The 19,364-nt window shown below is 44.8% G+C and overlaps 1 protein-coding gene across 3 annotated transcripts in view; it reads left to right on the top strand.

Annotated features, from left to right (window-relative positions):
• The window catches only part of SCYL3 (SCY1 like pseudokinase 3), a 164,764-nt gene that overhangs the window by 109,206 nt on the left and 36,194 nt on the right, over positions 1–19,364 (top strand). For all 3 annotated transcript variants that reach the window (XM_083156701.1, XM_083156703.1, XM_083156702.1), the window contains exons 7-8: positions 3,945–4,084; positions 6,647–6,834. In XM_083156701.1, the coding sequence (XP_083012827.1) occupies positions 3,945–4,084; positions 6,647–6,834 (328 nt within the window). The remainder of the gene's footprint in view (positions 1–3,944; positions 4,085–6,646; positions 6,835–19,364) is intronic.

The raw sequence follows: 19,364 nt of genomic DNA, 5'->3' as shown, positions 1-19,364 counted from the left end.
CTCCATCTCTAAATACGATCCACCTCTAATGATATTCGTTAACACCTTTGATCATACGTCAGCTAAAATTCAGAAGAGCCTGAAACAACATTGGCCCATAATAAAATCGGACAATGCACTCAAACTGCAGAAACATGGCCCTCCAATGATGGCCTATAAAAAAAGCCCCAATTTAAAACAATTATTGATGAGACCAATAGCAAGCCCCACTGTTGAGCAAAAACGACTTGGCTACACACTCAGCGACCAGGCTGCTTTCGTTGTTCTGGTTGTACGACCTGCAATAGTATGACACCGGGTACTACTTTTCCCCATCCCCAGTCGGGCAAACCCATTAAGATAAAGTTCCGTCTACATTGCCAAATGGACCATGTTATATACTTGCTCAATTGTCCCTGTGGCTTAGCCTACGTTGGGATGACCTCGAGGAAATTTAGAGAATGGATGGCAAATCACCGGAACTCAATACGGGCAGCAACAGAAACAGGCAAAGCTGAACTCCCAATACCCCGTCACTTCCTGTCAGCAGGGCATCAAATATCCAGCCTGAGGTGTCGTTTGATTGACTGGATACCCCCACCACCTAGAGGGGGTGATCGAGGACTTCTTCTTCTGAAGAAGGAAAGCCGATGGATCCACCAACTTGGAACATTAGCCCCGAGGGGCCTAAATGAAAATAACCCTTTATCAATATTTTTGAAAAAATAGAAGATACACAATGGTCAGACGTACTAGGTTTCTGACAGCCTTTTTTTTCTTCTTTTTTTTATGCAATTTTTTCCTCCTTTTTCTTGATCTTGTTTTTCTTTTGGTTTCTTTTTGACTTGTACAGTAGTGAACGGTCCATGATTGGACCTGAAGACGTATTCACATATATATATACCGTATATACTCGAGTATAAGTCGACCCGAATATAAGCCGAGGCACCTAATTTTACAACAAAAACCTGGGAAAACTTATTGACTCAAGTGGGACCCTCACTCGAGTATAAGCCGAGGGGGGCTTTTTCAGCAGAAAAAATGTTCTGAAAAAGTAGGCTTATACTCGAGTATATATGGTATACTTGTTTTGTACCATGTAAAACATTATCTGCATGACTTCTCCCTGTGCCTTCTTCCCTGTATTAACACTCTATACCTTCTTTCCCCCCCTATATGTACCACCCATACTCCACCCAATGACTATTGTTGGTGGTACCACTACCACCACCAAGAATAACATCTGTAATTTCACCATAGCACCTCCCTCCAATATGGACTGTCACTCTCAAATATGACTCTAGTTAAATGACCATACTCTCTTCTAGAGTAAATGGTCCTAGTAATAATGTAACCCCAAAAAGCCAGTAAGATCCCACTATGGAATGAGCGTAGATTGACTAAGACCCATCATATATATATATATATATATATATATATATATATATATATATATATATATATATATATATATATATATATATATATATATATACACATATATACACAAAAAAATGTTTTAATGTTATTTTTTTTTTTATTATTATTATTATTATTATTATTATTATTATTATAAAATTATAAAGATAAAAATAAAATTTAGAATAAAAATTTGGAACTTTGGTAAATATAATGTAAATTCTGTGTGTCTATACACAGCAGAACATTAGAGGTCGAATAGGTGTATTGAGATCCATGAGACCATTACATAACACATCATTTCCCTTTCTTACATATACAGTAATATCCAAAATACTATTTTCTCACTTTAAACAGATCCTCAGCATAGAACTTTAATAAGTGGTTAGAGCTTATTTATATAATTTCAAAAACTCCTATATAATACATAGCCTAATTGAACTTCCGTCCCCAATAGAGTGTATATTAACATATACACCACTGCACTACCACCACATAACGGTTCCCGACATTCCTTCCCTTAGCAACAGGCAAAATCCTGTATGCCCGATGGAATCCCGCGATAGGCGGTAGTTATGCATGCCAATATGCGGTTCACGCTATTAGCTGCAGTATAGCAATACTTCCGGTGACCTCGGCGCAACATGCGGACCACGATGCGGTCCAGCGCCGTCACTTCCGGGTATCCGAACTTCCGGTATCGGAGCACCCAGCGCGGCGTGCACGCCGGCAAATACGTCAATTATGAGATGCTTTAGGGAGGTATATATGTCGGGCCCGGGCAGCCTCATTAAATGTGCTGATTCCTCATCCTAGAGGTTCTGTCTTCATTTGACTACGCTGACTACTCTTCTATACCAAGTAATGTATCAGATAGTGTGCTTTACTAAATTACATTTCTGCATTACTATGTTAGTGGTCCGTTGTTGGACCACTTTTTTTCATATATTGAACTATTGTATGTATGGCTTGTATGTATTGTAGGCTCCTTGACAAAGGTCCAAGGCAGGGACCGAAACGTTGGGGCGTATGGATAGTGATTACTGCAGCACAATTCTATGACTGGAATAAAAACCAATAATTTGATGAATTTATAACAGAGTTTGGATACTCGTTATTCCGGCGAGTGCCTTACATCCTACACAGATCAGTGTGGGAACTCTGGACTATATTTGGGTGCATGCTCTAATGCACCTCTTGTAAGGCACCCCAAGTTGCATTGGGTGAGTGCGAGTGCTGTCTTCCCTCGAACTATATATATATATATATATATATATATATATATATATATATATATGTGTGTGTGTGTGTGTGTGTGTGTGTGTGTGTGTGTGTATATATATATATATATATATATATATATATATATATATATATATATATATTCCTCAGCTCAAACAGGCACTGTCACTCCAGCGGTCTTGGTGCATAAGTCATAAATTTATTGGGTGAACCGACGTATTGGGGCTCCAAACGCCCCTTTTTCAAGGTGTACAATAACCTTGAAAAATTGTACACCTTGACAAAGGGGCGTTTGGAGCCCCGAAACGTCGGTTCACCCAATAAATTTATGACTTATGCACCAAGACCGCTGGAGTGACAGTGCCTGTTTGAGCTGAGGACTACACTTTCTTTCTCCACGAGCACCTGCGGCAGTTGTAAATTTGGCGGCTGTGATAGTTACATAGCTCAAAATTGCCCAGTGTGTATAGGCCTTAACAGCTATGTGTACCATGTGTACTAACGGCTATGTTTAGCACACTTGATTGATCTGCATACTGCTGTATTTACTACAACTTAAGGCCCATACACACTGGGTGATTTTGAGCTGAAAGCTGATCAGTTTGATATTTGAGCTGCTTTCAGTTTTCCTGTGTGCATGGCTGGGCGGTGAGTGTGTATGCGCACTTCCGCATCTTCGCCTGCGGCTGCCGTTTGTCTGCTTGTTTTACCATTAGACAGAATGGCTTTCCATAGCGTCCTTTCACCCTTCTGTGAAAATCACTGGCCAGTGGGAAAATCTGTTGGATATTTATTTAGGATGCCTTTTTTTATGTTTCTGCATCAACTAGCTGAAAGTAAACTGCTTTCACTAATGATTATTAACAGTATTTTGTTCTTTTTTTGCTACTAAAAATTACTAGCACAGTGGTTCCCAATCCTGGTCCTCAAGTACCCAAAACCGTTCACGTTTTCCATGTCCCCACACAGAATCACAAGTGAAATAATTAGCTCAGCCTGTGCATATTTTAAAATGTGTCTGAATAATGAGTTCACCTGTGCACCTGCCCTGTAACCTGGAAAATGCAAACAGTTGGGGGTACTTGAAGACCAGCGTTGAGAACTGCTCTAGCATGTGATAAAAAATCCAATAAGCTAATGTGAAATAATAATTAAAAAAAAAACTACTTCGCATGCCAAAAAATAGTAAAATGTGAAAACGTTTTGTTTATCATGTAGAAGTGGAAACATTTTTGTGAACTGCAAATATTGCATACATTGTGAATCAATGAAAACTGGTACATGAGCAGCTTCCTTTTCTCTAGCTCTCTTCTAGACAGAGTCTCCTCTTTACCAGAGGAGCTCATCTCCTCCCGATTGGTCCCTCTGCTGCTAAATCAGTTTGTATTTGCTGAACCTATGGCTGTAAAAAGCTTTCTACCCCATCTTCTTCGACCAAAAAGAGGTAAATCCTTTGATTTCTGTTGCATTATGTAACTGTTTTGTAAACTCTTTAAGCAGGCTTATTGAATGTCCTAATATGAAAATGGTTAAGAGGTCAGCATCCCTATGAAAACGCTGGGCGTTCCTATGTGTACGGGGACAGGCCGATGCCCTGTCTTCATCCCGAGTGTCCGCAAATATAATTCAGTCTCCACTGACTTATATTTGTGAAGGCATGAGAAATAATTTCATGGTTGCCAACTATTGAATGATTTCTCCTGCTGTGGGCACATGCGAGGGGATGTGTGTACTTAACACATCCCATCGTGAGGGGAAGCGGTGCCACATGGACCAAGTCGAGCAGAATGACCCCCTAAATGTGATGTTTGTAGCTGTTCATTTGTCATATCTTGAAGTTTTAGGATAACTCTTGTTCTACCCACATATAATCTGCTTTCAGAAACTATTACCTTTTACAGGCAGTATTGATTAAGGCAATTTTGTGACTAGTGAGATTCTACTGAAATTAGGACATTTTAAAAATGGACATAGATACCAGTGGAATTTCAAACAAAGTTGTTTAAAACAAAGTTATACAAAAGAACAGTTAAGAATCACTGTCTAAGATTAGAAAAGTCATCAGCCTGATGGTCAGCAACATGGAGTCACAACCCCATGCTGAGAAGGTCGGGACCCACTTTGGGGTCAGGACCCACAGTTTGAGAACCGCTGGTCTAGATCACTTAGAAAGTAAGCACAAATTACTCTTGTGTGTGTATAGGCCATAGCGATGCACGGTCCTGCGCTTCGCTATCGCCTGACTAGATCTTGACTGCATGCAGTCAAAATCTAGTCAAATCTGGTCCTCGCAGATAGCTCAGCACACATTGCTGATGCAAAGCATGTGTGCCAGCGATGTGTGCTTAGCAATTTGTGCTTAAGCACATTGCTCAGCACGGTGCACCCTTTGCTTGTGTGTACAAGCCTTTAGGCTATGTATACATTAGAACAATGGGATACGATAAGACATTGTATACAATTTGCCTTGCTCTCCTGGACATGTGGTCACTTATGTACATACTGTACGATGTGACGCAAGATCATAAGACCATAACATGTGCATAGTGTCACCCAATATATACCATCAAGCCTACATGCAAGACTACTGGCCTAAACACATTATGCAATATTGTACACAACTGTTACGCTCTAGTTCTGCTCTGTATGTTGTTGTATAATGTGTGTACACGATTAATTGGAAGATGCGCCCTCCCGTGCATCTTATGAGACATTGTCTGATAGTCCTGCATGCAGGCTTTATGATATAAGTTATGCACATATTGTGATCTTATGTCACATCATATAGTGTGTACATAAGATATCACATGTCCAGAAGAGCAAGGGAAATTGTATACAATATCTTAACTTATTCCATCCTTCTAGTGTGTACATAGCCTAACATACCACGTCTCATAAGATGCAATATCGTTCTGAACTGAGCTAAATCATAAAAATCTTGTACAATATTGCTGTATATAGCAGTGATTTCATGTGCTGCGGGAGATAAATCTCCGGGAGCGCGCTCCCTTGGCCAGCTCTTCATGGTCGCAGGAGCATGCTCCTCTGATTATGGCTAAAAATCACTGGTCACTGTGCACCAGCAATTTCTAGTCAAAATGAGGTAGAGACAGAATAGCTTGCAATTGTCAGTCAAAACTGCTGGTCGTTGATGAAAATGGTACGATATTGCCAGTACCTTGAGCAATATATTGCTGAGCAATTTTAAGCCAAAATCGCACAGCGACCAAATTGCACCGTGTGTACACAGCTTTAGAGTTGTGAAAATTGGAACTGTTGAGAGTTACTCCATTGAGCAGGGTGATGCAGATAAAGGGATAAGCAGCTGTTAGAGAGATGGCAAAAGACCAGAGTGGCTGAGCGCTCTGCTGATTATATGCAGTGGCGGCTTTTACCTCGTCGGAGGAGAGGGGCTGCCGAGATGCCAATGGTCTCCGCTGATGCCACCTCCATCCATCGTCGTGGGACAAGTCGTAACCTCTTTGGTACTGCGCATGCGCTGGCCCCAGCTTCTATTGGGCTGCTTCAGGAGCAGACCCTTAGAATTGTAATGACAGTCTCAGGTCCGGTGCATGCGCAGAACTCATTTTTAGGGGCTGCCCCACAGCTTCGCATAGAGAGGCATCCCACATGGAGGGAACATCTCCCAATGGCTTTAAGTGACTGGGAGGTCGGATTTCCAATAGGAAGTCACTGCCAGTCACACAAACTGCATCTCGCAGTGGCAGATTTTACCTAGGGGGGCTGCAGCCCATAGGTAAAAACCGCCACTGGTTATATGTACCTTTTTGTAAGGGAAGTAGAATTTGATTCAGTACATTGGTGAAACAATGTCGTTGCCCCATTTCTGGTTTGTGTTGGAAGTTGCCGACAAACAAAAAAGAAGTATTGCACAATGTACGTATAAATATCTTTCAATATTAAAACAGTGTTGTATTACATTCATTTTACATTTACTCTTTTTAAAAAAATTTTTTTTAATAATATACTTTTCTGTTTAATATAGATATAATGGGGCGAAGCCGTGAAGATTGTCTACTGTCCCCAGCTCTATTTCAGACCAAAGTCATCCCAGTGTTGATGAAAATGTTTGAAGTACTTGAGGAACATGTTCGTGTGGTGTTGTTAACGCACATAGATGCTTATGGAGAGCTTTTCACATTGAAAGAGCTGAAGGACATTATCCTTCCACAAGTAAGATGTGAAGATAAATTTACTAAAGTAAATAGTGGCATGTGTCTGGAATGTGTAGAATACAGTTTAGAGCACATTTGAATAATACTGAAAATTTTAATAGCTTACAAGTAATTTATTGAGTGAAACTAAGAGGTTCATACAGTATAAACTATATAAATCAATGTTGATGCTTTTTGGGCCTTATTCTAGTTCACTCTTTCTGACAAAATCCTTCTTAGATGGACAAAACCATGTGCACTGCAGGAGGGGCAGATATAACGTACAGAGAGAATTAGATTTGGGTGGGGTTTTACTTCAAAGTGAGCTCTATATTGCAGTGTAAAAATAAAGCAGCCAGTATTTACCATGCACAGAAACAAAATAACTCACCCAAATCTAATTCTCTCTGTGCATTTTACATCTGCCCCCCTGCAGTGCACATGGTTTTGTCCATCTAAGAAGGATTTTGTCAGAAAGAGTGAACTAGAATAAGGCCCTTTGTTCTTTGTGGCACCCACTATCTTGCATGCTAGTTTTGGCTGCAATTGCCACCCTTTTATCTGAGTATAAATACAGTGACAGGGAGAGAGCTGCCCTGAATCTGCCATAGTGCTTATACTGAATTGTATGTTCTAGGTTTGCTGGTGTGTCTTGACAAAGGTCTCCCAGTAGACCGAAATGTTGACTGACACTTCGCATCAACATTGATATCTACACCTATATACTTATATATATCTACACCTATATACCTGCCTAGGGTGTCACTGTCAGCTGTAGTGCATCTAGCACAGTGTGGTCTGTATATTGGCACTGATGTGCAAACCAGACCTGTGCTAGTGACACCCCAGGCAGGGAAGAGGAACTGCATGGGTTTTCAAAGATGGCGGGTGCTAGAATGAACACTAGCCTGATGAAATAAACTGAACATTTGTCCAGTCCAGTGAGTGCTATCTTTTTCACTTTTATTGATTTACTATAGGATTGTCCAGTGTACTATTCCTTGATTTTTACCGCAGCACCTATTTGTGCACGTAGGAGAAGAGTGCAGAATTCTATGGACAATCTATAAACGCAAATATCTTATTAAGCTATTTATGATTTATACAAATCAAAAATACATTTTACAACTATACAGAATTTTAGGAATGTTAATCTTTGTGAAGGTATAGTTGCATCTTTGCAGCAGTCATGCCAAAATTCCCCTCTTGGCGCGTCAGGTTGCATGAGAATCAGGCTTCTTCTTTTTTTTTTTGTGCCAAAAATGCATCTTAAAACAATGTGACAGACATATGAGGAGACTGTGCTGCTTAATTTTACATATGACACTTGTATATCTGTGTGCTAATGAGCCTCTAAATCTGTATTGAAAATGTCACAATCAGCAGGGGGAGGATATAGGTCATACTGTGTTATTCACCCCCACCCTAGAGAGCATCCCCTGTGCCAGGCTTTCATCCATAGGATCCTCTCTCTTTCTTCCTGAGATGCTGTGTGACCATCTTACTCAATTTAGCTGGCTGTCCTAGAGAGGAACGTTTCTTCTGCTTCTCTTCTGTAAATTGTAGTGGTGCCCTTGGTTGGTGGTCTGGGACAAATAAATTATGGTCAATGTAATGGGAAAACCAGTGCTGGTGGCTTTTTAATTTTAAAATATGCGAACAAACAAAAGCGCTTTCATGCCCAACACTCCATAAATGGATGACCTTTTAATACTATAATTTCTCTTTCAATGGTCCTGGTGACACAGCTCAACATTGGGGATGTAGGAGGGTCCGTAGGAGCCAGGCACCTATCCTAAAGCTTTTGGAGGGTAGGCTCCTCCCTTCTGCATCCCAGACTCCCCAGTTCGTGTTAGGTGCCCACTGGAGTGGGTGCTATTCTAAAGGGCTGCCGAGGCAGCCGAAGGATTAGAGTTAGTTAGGGTTTTTATTATTTTATTAACTTTTACACTAGCTAGGTAGGCACAGTGTGAGGATTCTCTCTAGTGAATCCTCACACTGACAGCGCAGCAGGAGCTGACAGAAACGCGTCCTGTCAGCTCGCTGTGCACAGGGGAGACGCTGTCTGGCCTCCCTGTGCAGCGCTTACAGCTTCTTTTAAGAAGCTGCCTGGGCTCCGGAGTGCTCTGAAACCGGCTTCACGCTAGGTGGGGATCATGGGGGACAGGCGCTCCGTGATGGCGGCGGCCATTTTACGCGGAGCTTACACACTGAGCTCCTACATGTTCCAGGGGGAGATACTGGAACTAGGAGATCCTGCAATGGGAGCGGCTGTCTGGGGGTGGTTGGCACCAAAAGTCACGGACCCCGCAGCAGCAGGGACTTGGTCTCTTCCCTCACTCTGTTTTGGCGCCATTCGGAACGCTTGCAGCGGAGCTGAGCTGGCTGACAGATCCTGGCAGAGTGTTTGGATTTCCTGGGCATCGCTTTCCCCACATCTGAAACCATCAGACAGATAAGTGACTGGGTGCATTGGCTCGGTATAAACGCTTGTACAGTGAATGTGCTGGGACTGTGTTAATTTACATCATGTCTGAGCATCAGTCTGTGGATTTGGGGGAGGGAGCCCTTAGTACATTGAGCGCTTGCAGTGTTTGTACACTGAAATTTGTCCCTGAGCAGATGGCCAAGGGGGGCTTGTGCATTACTTGCGCTGCTGTGAAACCCATGGGGAGTGAACCCCAGAGGGTAGAGCAATTGGAACCTGCGTGGGCCAGTGCCCTTGGCAGGTCTGTGAATGCTTTAGTGCAATTGCTGGACAGACAGAGTGATGTCTTGGTAGATTCTCAGAGACCTATGTCATCATCTCAGCAGTCCTCTGGCTCCTTGCCTCTGACCCAGGCAGATCCTGGCTTCCTTCAGGTCATGCAGGATACTGCAAAAGGAATTAGCAGGTTTAGTGAACTACTAGACAAAATAGATGTTGATTCTGTGGGGACCCCTAAAAGGTCTTATTCAGTGCCTTTGCTTGTTGCTGAAGAGGATGGAGAATATGCAGACATTCCCTGGGTGCATGAGTCTGAGGATTCCTCTGCCGCAGGGGTGGAGGATTTGATTACTGCTGTAAACCAGGCTTTAAATTTGTCTGTGGAAGATAAAACTCCTGCAAAAGGTGTGTTTAAACGGCAGCGTAAGGAAGCTGTTACCTTCCCTGCAGATGAAGGTTTACAGGATTTATTGGAAGGGTCTTGGAAAACGCCCGATAAAAGGCTGCAGATGCCAAAGAGATTTTTAAGTCTGTATCCCATGCCTGAGGCTCATGCAGATCTCTGGGAGAAAGTTCCAGTGGTAGATGCTTCTGTGGCACGCTTGTCAAAAGCCACTGTGCTACCAGTGCAGGGGGGAGCAGCCTTTAAGGACCCCGTAGATAAAAAGCTGGAGGGTAACCTCAAGGCAATTTTTGAAGGGGTGGGCTACACACTCCGCCCTCTGATTCCTTCAGCCTGGGTCTCTAAGGCCATGATTGTGTGGGCCAATGACCTGTGCACTATTTTACATGCTGATCTTTGTGTGTTGTTACTTGCGGAGAAGCTTAAAGCAGCTGCAGAGTACGTGCTTGAGGCTGAGGAAGAAGCTCTCAAAATGGCTGCCAGAGTTTCCACAGTGTCCGTCAATGCCAGGAGAGTGCTCTGGCTTAAAGCTTGGGAGGCGGATAACGAGTCTAAGAAGGCCTTAGAGGCATTGGCTTTTAAAGGAAAACTGTTGTTTGGTTCAGAACTAGAAGAAATTATTAAGCAGGCCACGGGTGGTAAAAGTACCTTCCTGCCGGCCCTTGCAGCCAAGCAGACATCAAGGTTTTCTGCTTTTAGGCCGTCCTTTCGGCCCTCCCCTAGAGGAGGTGCGTCCTTTCGAGAACAATTTTTTAGGGGAAAGTTTCAGTCCTCCAGGGGCAAGGCCCCAAAGTCTAAATTTGGTTCCTTTCATAAGAAACCAAACACCAAAGGAGAGGACAAACCCGCCGCATGACTACCAGGGGATTTGCCCGGCGGTGGTCAAGGTGGGGGGGGCGTCTGTCACAATTCAGGGACACATGGGCATTGTTAGACCAGGATTCCTGGGTATTAGACATTATATCCCAGGGTTACAGAATTCCCTTCAAAGGTCTTCCTCCGAGAAGATTCATTCCCACACCACTACCAAAGGAGGCTCGGCTCCGTACAGCTCTCTTGGGAGCGGCTCACTCTCTTTTAGAGAAGGGTGTGGTGATCCCGGTCCCCAGAGCGGAGTGGAAAAAAGGCTTTTATTCCACTCTGTTTCTGGTGCCCAAACCAGACGGGTCTTTCAGACCGATTCTCAATTTAAAGTCATTGAATATCCATTTGTGGGTAGACCATTTCAAAATGGAGTCTCTACGGTCAGTGCTGCTAAGCCTGGACCAGGGAGAATTTTTGGCGTCCATGGATGTCCAGGACGCATACCTTCATGTTCCTATCCATCCAGAACATCAGGCTCTATTGAGGTTTGCGATAGGAGACCTGCATTTGCAATTCCAGGCGTTGCCCTTCGGTCTGGCTACAGCACCAAGGGTATTCACCAAGATAATGTCAGTAATGGCGGCGGTGCTTCTATTTGGACGACCTGCTGTTCAAAGCGGAGTCAGCAGAAAAGCTAAAGAGTCACTTGGCAGAAGCCATCGGATTTTTGCAGGCTCACGGTTGGCTTTTAAATTTACAAAAGTCTCAGTTGGTGCCGTCACAGAGACTCCAGTTCCTGGGAGTTGTTCTGGATACCCATCTACATCGGGTATTCCTACCAGAGGCAAAGGCCAGGGACCTGGCTGCCTTGGTCCAGGAGATCCTCGGGTCTCAAAGCACATCAGTTTGGAGGTGTCTCAAGCTGCTGGGGAAGATGGTGGCATCTTTCAAGACGTTACAGTTCCACTCTCGAGTGTTCCAGTGGAACATTCTGACAGCCTGGTCGGGGAATACTCAGACCATGAAGTTGGAACACATAGTGTTGTCTCCAGAAACTCGGTCTTCCCTGAAATGGTGGATGGAGGTGGATTCCCTTCAGTGGGGTTGGTCTCTGCAGTCCTGGAGCTGGCTGGTAGTCACTACCGACGCCAGTCTCAGGGGCTGGGGGGCAGTAGTCTTGGACCTGCGTCTGCAGGGCTTATGGACCTCGGAGGAGTCTGCCTTGCCGATCAATATCCTGGAACTGAGAGCTGTGTGGAAGGTGATTTCTCTGGCAGGAGAAAGATTACAGGGGCTCCCTTTAAGGATTCAGACCGACAACGCCACAGCTGTGGCGTATCTGAATCACCAGGGAGGCACACGCAGCAAGCTGGCTATGTGGGAGGTGTCCCGGATCTTCTTGTGGGCGGAACAGTGTTCCAGCGTTATCAGCGATATTCATACCAGGGGTGGAGAATATAGAGGCCGACTTCCTGAGCAGGGAGGAGCTGCTGGAAGGAGAATGGAGCCTGAACCCACAAGTATTTCTTCAGATTACACTGAAATGGGGAACTCCGGATGTGGACCTGATGGCATCAAGGTTCAACCATCAGGTGCCCAGGTTCTATGCCAGGACAAAGGGATCCACTGGCAGAAGCAGTGGATGCTATGACCATCCCCTGGGAGGGGAATCTACTTTGTCTTTCCGCCAGTTCCAATGCTGGCAAGAGTTTTGAAAAAGATACAGGCCCAGGCAATCCCGGTGATTTCAGTGGCCCCAGATTGGCCAAGGAGGTCCTTGTACTCGAGGCTTCAGAGATTGTCTGTGGACTCGTGGCGTCTACCTCTGAGGTCAGACCTTCTAAACCAAGGACCGTTCAACCATCTGGATTCAGCTCGGTTAAATTTGACGGCTTGGCTGTTGAAACCGCCATCTTGAAGAACAAAGGGTTCTCAGAGGCTGTGGTTAACACCATGATTAAAGCTAGAAAGTCAGTGTCTTCTGCAAATTATTATAGGGTCTGGAAGACCTATATTCGGTGGTGTGAAAGGCAGAAGTCACACACATCGCGTTTTAGATTGGCTAAATTGCTTGAGTTTTTGCAGGATGGCTTTTCCTCTGGGTTAAGCCTTCAGTCACTCAAAGTGCAGATCTCGGCCTTGTCAATTTATTTCCAAAAAAGGATAGCATGGTTACCGGAAGTACAGACCTTCCTACAGGGGGTTTCTCGATTGAAACCTCCCTACAAGCAACCAGTAGCGCCATGGGATTTATCTCTGGTTCTGGAGTGCCTTCAAAAGGCGCCTTTTGAGCCGTTAAGGTTGGCTGACCTTAAATTCCTTACATGGATACTGGTATTTTTGTTGGTGGTGGCGTCAGCAAAAAGAGTATCAGAGTTGGGAGCATTGTCCTGCAAGTCTCCCTTCATCATGATGATAGGGCTGTCCTTCGGACAGTACTCCAATTTTTACCAAAAGTAGTCTCTGCTTTTCATCTAAATCAGGAGATAGTTCTGCCTGTGTTTCAACCCCCAGAGGGTTCAAGGAAAAGGGACAAATTGAGGAATTTGGATGTTGTGCGTGCCTTGCGCATTTATGTGGACAGAGTAAAGAGTGTCAGGAAGACTGATACTTTGCTAGTTTTGTATGATGTACACAAAATTGGTTGGCCTGCTTCTAAGCAGACCATTGCTAGGTGGTTGCGTTCTGTAATTGCTTTTGCATATACTAAAGTTGGTAGGCCTGTGCCGGCCAGGATTAATGCGCATACCACCAGGTCAGTCGCCACCTCTTGGGCGGTTCGACATGGGGCAACAGCTGAGCAGGTTTGCAGGGCTGCCACTTGGTCATCTGTTCATACCTTTACCAAATTCTATAGGTTCCATGAGTTCACGTCGGAGGACGCATCATTCGGGCGAGCAGTGATGAGAGCTGCAGACCTGAGCGTACCCACCCAAAGGACCGGCTCTGGAACGTCCCAATGTTGAGCTGTGTCACCAGGACCATTGAAAGAGAAAAAGGGATTTTTGTAAGAACTTACCGTTCAAATCCCTTTCTCTGATATGGTCCTGGTGACACAGCGATCCCTCCCTTACGCTCAGTAAGTATGCCAGGTTCATGATGTTTCATGTTATATATGGTTAAAAGTTATTTTAAAATTGTGCATATAATATGTGCAGGCGTTTGTACTGAGTTAATGTATTCCAGTGGCTTTGAAAGATTGAACTGATGATTCTGGGATGCAGAAGGGAGGAGCCTACCCTCCAAAAGCTTTAGGATAGGTGCCTGGCTCCTACGGACCCTCCTACATCCCCAATGTTGAGCTGTGTCACCAGGACCATATCAGAGAAAGGTATTCGAACGGTAAGTTCTTACAAAAATCCCTGTTTTTGCTGCATTTTTCAAAAACAAACGTTGGTGCCATGAAGACATTGCTGACACCGTAGGGTGCAGTGATTCAACAAAGTTTGAGAACCAATGGGTTTATATCTTCCCTATCCACACCTGTTGGTGCTGATATTTGTCTTTCTGAACACTGGAATTAGTTGTTCTCTCTACCCCGTTTTGAAAGGTCCTTTTAAGCTTAATACTAATAATAATTTTCTCTTTCATCTGTCCTGGTGACGCAGCTTCACCTTGGGATGTAGGAGGGGTCCAATGGAGCCAGGCACCTATGCTAAACTTTCTGAGAGACAGGCTCCTCCCTTCTGCATCCCAGAATCCTCAGTTTCGTTAAGGTGCCCACAGGAGTGTGTGCTATGCTGAACAGGGCTGCGGCAAGCAGCCCAAAAGAGATGGCAAGGAATTTTTATTTTATAAATTTTTACTCTTAGTTAGACAGGAACAATGATTCTTTAATCTGAGAGCGCAGCAGGAGCTGACAGAATAGTGTCCTGTCAGTGTCCTGTGCGCAGGGAGACACTGTCTGGTCTCCCTGCGCAGCGCTTCTGGCTTCCGACAACTGGAGGCTTCCAGGGCCCGGAAGACTCCTGCACCGGCTCCCCAAAGGGGGGGGGGGATTGTAGGGAACGGGGTTCCCGCGATGGCACCGCCATCTTGGACGGGCTTACAGGCTGGACTCCGACAGGAGGGCGCAGCCTTGTCACAGGAGCTCAACTAGTACGTGCTTCCAAGTGATCCCCATGTGAGGGGGAGGCACTTGGAAGAGGAGAAGGACACTACAGGAGCGTACCACAGGGGGCAGAAGGTGCCAAAAACGCCAGGGACCCCGCTGTGGCAGGGACAATGGTTTCTACCTGCACTCTGGGTTTTGGCGCGTTTTGGAAGCAAATCCATGCGATCCGCCGCTGACCAGAGGGTCTTCCAGCAGACAGGATAAGTACACAGCATACTTTTCTCAGTATTGTACTCCTGACATTTTGCACTGTTTTGTTTAGTTCTAAACATGACAGGCAGGTATGCTGCTGGTTTGGGGGAGGGGACGCTGGCTTTATCTTGCTGCTTGATTTAACACCAGAACAGATGGCCAAAGGGGAAATATGACCTCTTTGCGAAGCTGGACCCAGTGCAGCACTTGCTCAAAGGAGGGAACAGGCAGAACCAGTGTGGGCCTCGGCCCTGTGCAGGTCTGTCACTGCTTTAGTGCAGATATTAAACAGGCAGAGAGAGGAGTTGGTTTTATCTCCTAGACTCTCATCTCCCTCACAGCATTCCCTTGGTTCCATTCCCTTAACACAGGGGAACCAGCTTTTGTGCAGGTCATGCAGGACACTGCACAGAGCATCCAAAAGTTTAATGCTCGTATTGAACAGTTTTCTGGCCATGAGACTTCTAAACAGTCTGTGGATTTTCTCCCTCGCCAAAATGTGGATACTGAAGAGGAGGAGGCAGAATGTGAACAAGAACAGTATGGTGTTCAGTCAGAGGACATTGATAACTCAGCGCCTGGTATTGAGGATTTAATATTGTCAGTAAAACAGGCATTCAATTTATCTGTAGAGAATAAGTCACCTGCTCAAGGAGTTTTCAAAAGGCAATGCAGTCACTTTTCTCTCTGATGAGGGAATGCAGGATTTATTAAGCGGAGCTTGGAAGACACCTGACAAAAAACTTCTGATGCCTAAAAGGTTTTTGGGTTTATACCCCATGCCAGAGGAACATGTTAAGTTGTGGGAAAAAGTTCCCTTAGTGGATGCGTCAGTAGCTAGACTTTCCAAAGCCATGCTTTTACCTGTTCAGGGTGGAGCGGCTTTTAAGGATCCAGTTGATAAAAAACTGGACGGCTGTTTAAAATCCACTTTTGAAGGTGTAGGTTATGCCCTCACGCCGGTAATTGCTTCCGCATGGGTTTCCAAAGCTATGATTGCTTGGGCAAGTGCGCTTTGTGGATGTTTACAAAATGACACGGAGGCTATGGCTTTGGCGGAAAAACTTAAAGCAGCAGCGGAATATACCGGTGAAGCTGGCGAGGAAGCAGTTACAGTAAGATGCCTTTGAATATTTTTGCCGTGTCTGTGTATACCAGGAGAGTTCTATGGCTAAAAGCATGGGAGGCTGTTAGTGAATCCCAAAAAATCCATAGAGGCTCTGGCCTTTAAGGGAGAGTTATTATTTGGCTCAGAATTGGAAGCCATTATAAAACAGGCCACTGGTGGCAAAAGCACTTTTTTTCCCCTACATCAGGGTCAAAACATACCGCATCCAGGTTTGCAGCTTTTCGGTCTTCCTTTCCTCCATCATCTAGAGGAGGTTCATCCTCCAGAGGTTATTCTTCCAGAGGTTGTTTTAATGCAGGAAGAGGAAAACCTACAAAGTCCCGTTTTGGAGCCTTTTCAAAGGGGGAGGAGAAGTCAACTCAATGACGGAGACTGTCCACTCTGTAATCAGTGTGGAGGGTCGCCTCTTGCAGTACCGGGACATTTGTGCCCTGTTGGACCATGACCCTTGGGTCTTAAACATAGTGTCCTAGGGCTACCGGATCAATTTGAAGGGCCCTCCTCCAAAAAGATTTTTACCTACCTCATTGCCCAGAGAAGCTCGCCTCAGAACTGCCCTTTTGAGGGCGGCAAACGCTCTCCTGGAGAAGGTAGTGGTGATTCCTGTACCCCAGGAGGAAAGAAAGTTGGGGTTCTACTCCATCCTTTTCTTAGTGCCCAAATCAGACAAATCATTCCGGCCAATTTTAAATCTGAAGTCCTTAAATCAACACCTGTGGGTGGACCATTTCAAGATGGAATCCCTGAGATCAGTTCTGTTAAGCCTGGAGCAAGGGGAGTTTTTAGCGTCCATGGACATTCAGGACGCATACTTGCACATCACAATTTGCAAAGAGCATCAATTACTACTGCGTTTTGCAATAAAAAATCTTCATCTACAATTTCAGGCTCAGCCCCAAGGGTGTTCATGAAAATTATGGCAGTGACGGCCCTGAGGTTACAGGGCATAGTGGTCATTCCATACTTGGACGATCTGCTGTTCAAGGCAGAGGCAGAAAAACTTCAACACAACTTGACGGTTCTAGTTCTTTCAGATCGATGGGTGGATCCTAAATCTGCAGAAGTCACAGTTGTGTCCTACTCAGACTCAGTTTCTGGGGGTCAGAATGGATACTCATTTGCACCGGGTATTCCTTCCGGAAACAAAAGCGGCGGATATTTGTCGGTTGGTAGAGAGTATACTGAGATCTCCAGCACTGTCTGTATGGCAGTGCCTAAAACTCCCGGGCTAGATGTTTGCAACTTTCGAAACCCTACAATTTGCCCGGTTCCATTCTCAGACAATCCAGTGGAATTTTCTGGGTTGTTGGTCAGGGGATCCCAAGACTATGAAGTTGGAGAAGGTAATCTTATCTCCAGAAACAAGGACATCACTACTTTGGTGGACAGACATGGACTCGCTTCAGTGGGGTCGTTCTCTCCAATCGTGGGAGCAGCTAGTGGTGACCACAGACTCCAGTCTACAGGGTTGGGGAGCGGTTGTTCTGGACTTGAGGCTTCAGGGCTTGTGGTCCAGAGCAGAACCTCTGTTACCAATCAATGTATTGGAATTGCGGGCAGTGTGACAAACACTGTCACAGGCAGAAGACAGACTGAAGGGATTCCCACTCCGCATACAGTCAGACAATGCTACTGCAGTAGCTTATTTAAATCATCAAGGGGGGACGCACAGCAAGATGGCAATGGCGGAAGTTTCCAAGATTTTTTAATGGACAGAGAAGAATGTTCCAGCCATTTCGGCAGTATTCATCCCAGGAATCCAGAATGTGGAGGCGGATTTTCTGAGCAGAGAAAATCTTCTGGAAGGGGAATGGGCTTTTTACATCACCAGGTTTTTCAACAGCTTGTAGCTTGTTGGGGACTGCCAGAAGTGCACCTGATGGTGTCCAGACACAACTGCCAGGTACCAGATATTGCACAAGGACCAGGGATCCTCATGGTGTGAACTGCAGGAGGTTCACACTTACAGGCTCAAGGTTTCCAGAATTCTGGAATTTTTACAGGATGGTTTCTCGTCCGGACTGAGTCTTCAGTCTTTAAAAGTCCAAATTTCGACTTTATCCATTTATTTTCAGAAAAGAGTAGCATTGCTACCAGAGTTTTCTTCAGGGAGGGATTCAGCTGAAGCCTCCCTATAAGCATCCTGTAGCACCGTGGGATTTGTCTTTGGTGCTGGCAGTTTTACAAAAACCTCCTTTCGAGCCTTTAAGATCGGCTGATTTAAAATTCCATACTTGGAAGTTTATCTTTTTGTTGGCCATCGCATCGGCGAGGTGGGTTTCTGAATTGGGAGCATTATCTTGTAAGACTCCATTTTTGTTTTTTCATGATGATAGGGCTGTGCTTAGAACAGTCCCCAAGTTTTACATAATGTAGTTTCTTCATTTCATTTAAACCAGGAGATTGTGATTCCAGTGTTTAATAATCTGGAAGAGACCAGGAGAAGGGAAAAATAAAAAAATGTGGATGTGGTGCACGCCTTGCGCATATATGTGGACAGAGTTAAAGATCTACGGATTATTTGCTTGTGCTATACGATGTGAACAATATAGGTTGGCCTGCTTCTAAACAGACCATTGCGAGATGGTTGAGGTCAGCTATTGCTTTTGCCTATATGAAAGTTGGCAGACCAGTGCCCTCATGGATCAATGCTCACACCACTAGGTTGCTGCTTCTTGGGCAGTGCGGCATGGAGCTACAGCAGAGCAAGTTTGCAGGGCTGCCACTTGGTCATCACATTTACCAAATTTTATAGGTTCCATGAGTTCAAATATTCCATATCCTACCTAATCCATCGCTTCTTGGATTCTCTTCTGGCACCTGGGACCCAGGTAGATTTCTGGTAGAAGTCATAGCTGCTGTTTGTACTTTCCTGCTCATTTGCATCTTTCCTCCAGTCTCAATGCTTCCACAGTCCTATGCAAATTGAAGTTGGAAGAAAGCACCTACATTCTAATTGCTCCAGCCACTCCGTTATTGGTACGCAGATCTTTGTGGTCTTGTCATATACTCCCATAGTGCCTTCTGCTTAAGACGCTCATTCTATGTCCAGGTCAGTGTCCCTACTTGGATCTTGCTTGTCTAGCTTTATTGGAGTGACTATTGAGACATCCATCTTAAAGGTAAAGGGTTTCTGGGATCCCATAATCCGAACGGTTCTTTTTGCTAGAAAACAGTCCTCTGTGAGAAATTAATATCTT

Source organism: Crinia signifera, chromosome 8 (genome assembly GCF_055691185.1).
Source record: "Crinia signifera chromosome 8, ASM5569118v1, whole genome shotgun sequence".
Taxonomy (NCBI): Eukaryota; Metazoa; Chordata; class Amphibia; order Anura; family Myobatrachidae; genus Crinia; species Crinia signifera.
This window is presented reverse-complemented; position numbering and strand designations above follow the sequence as displayed.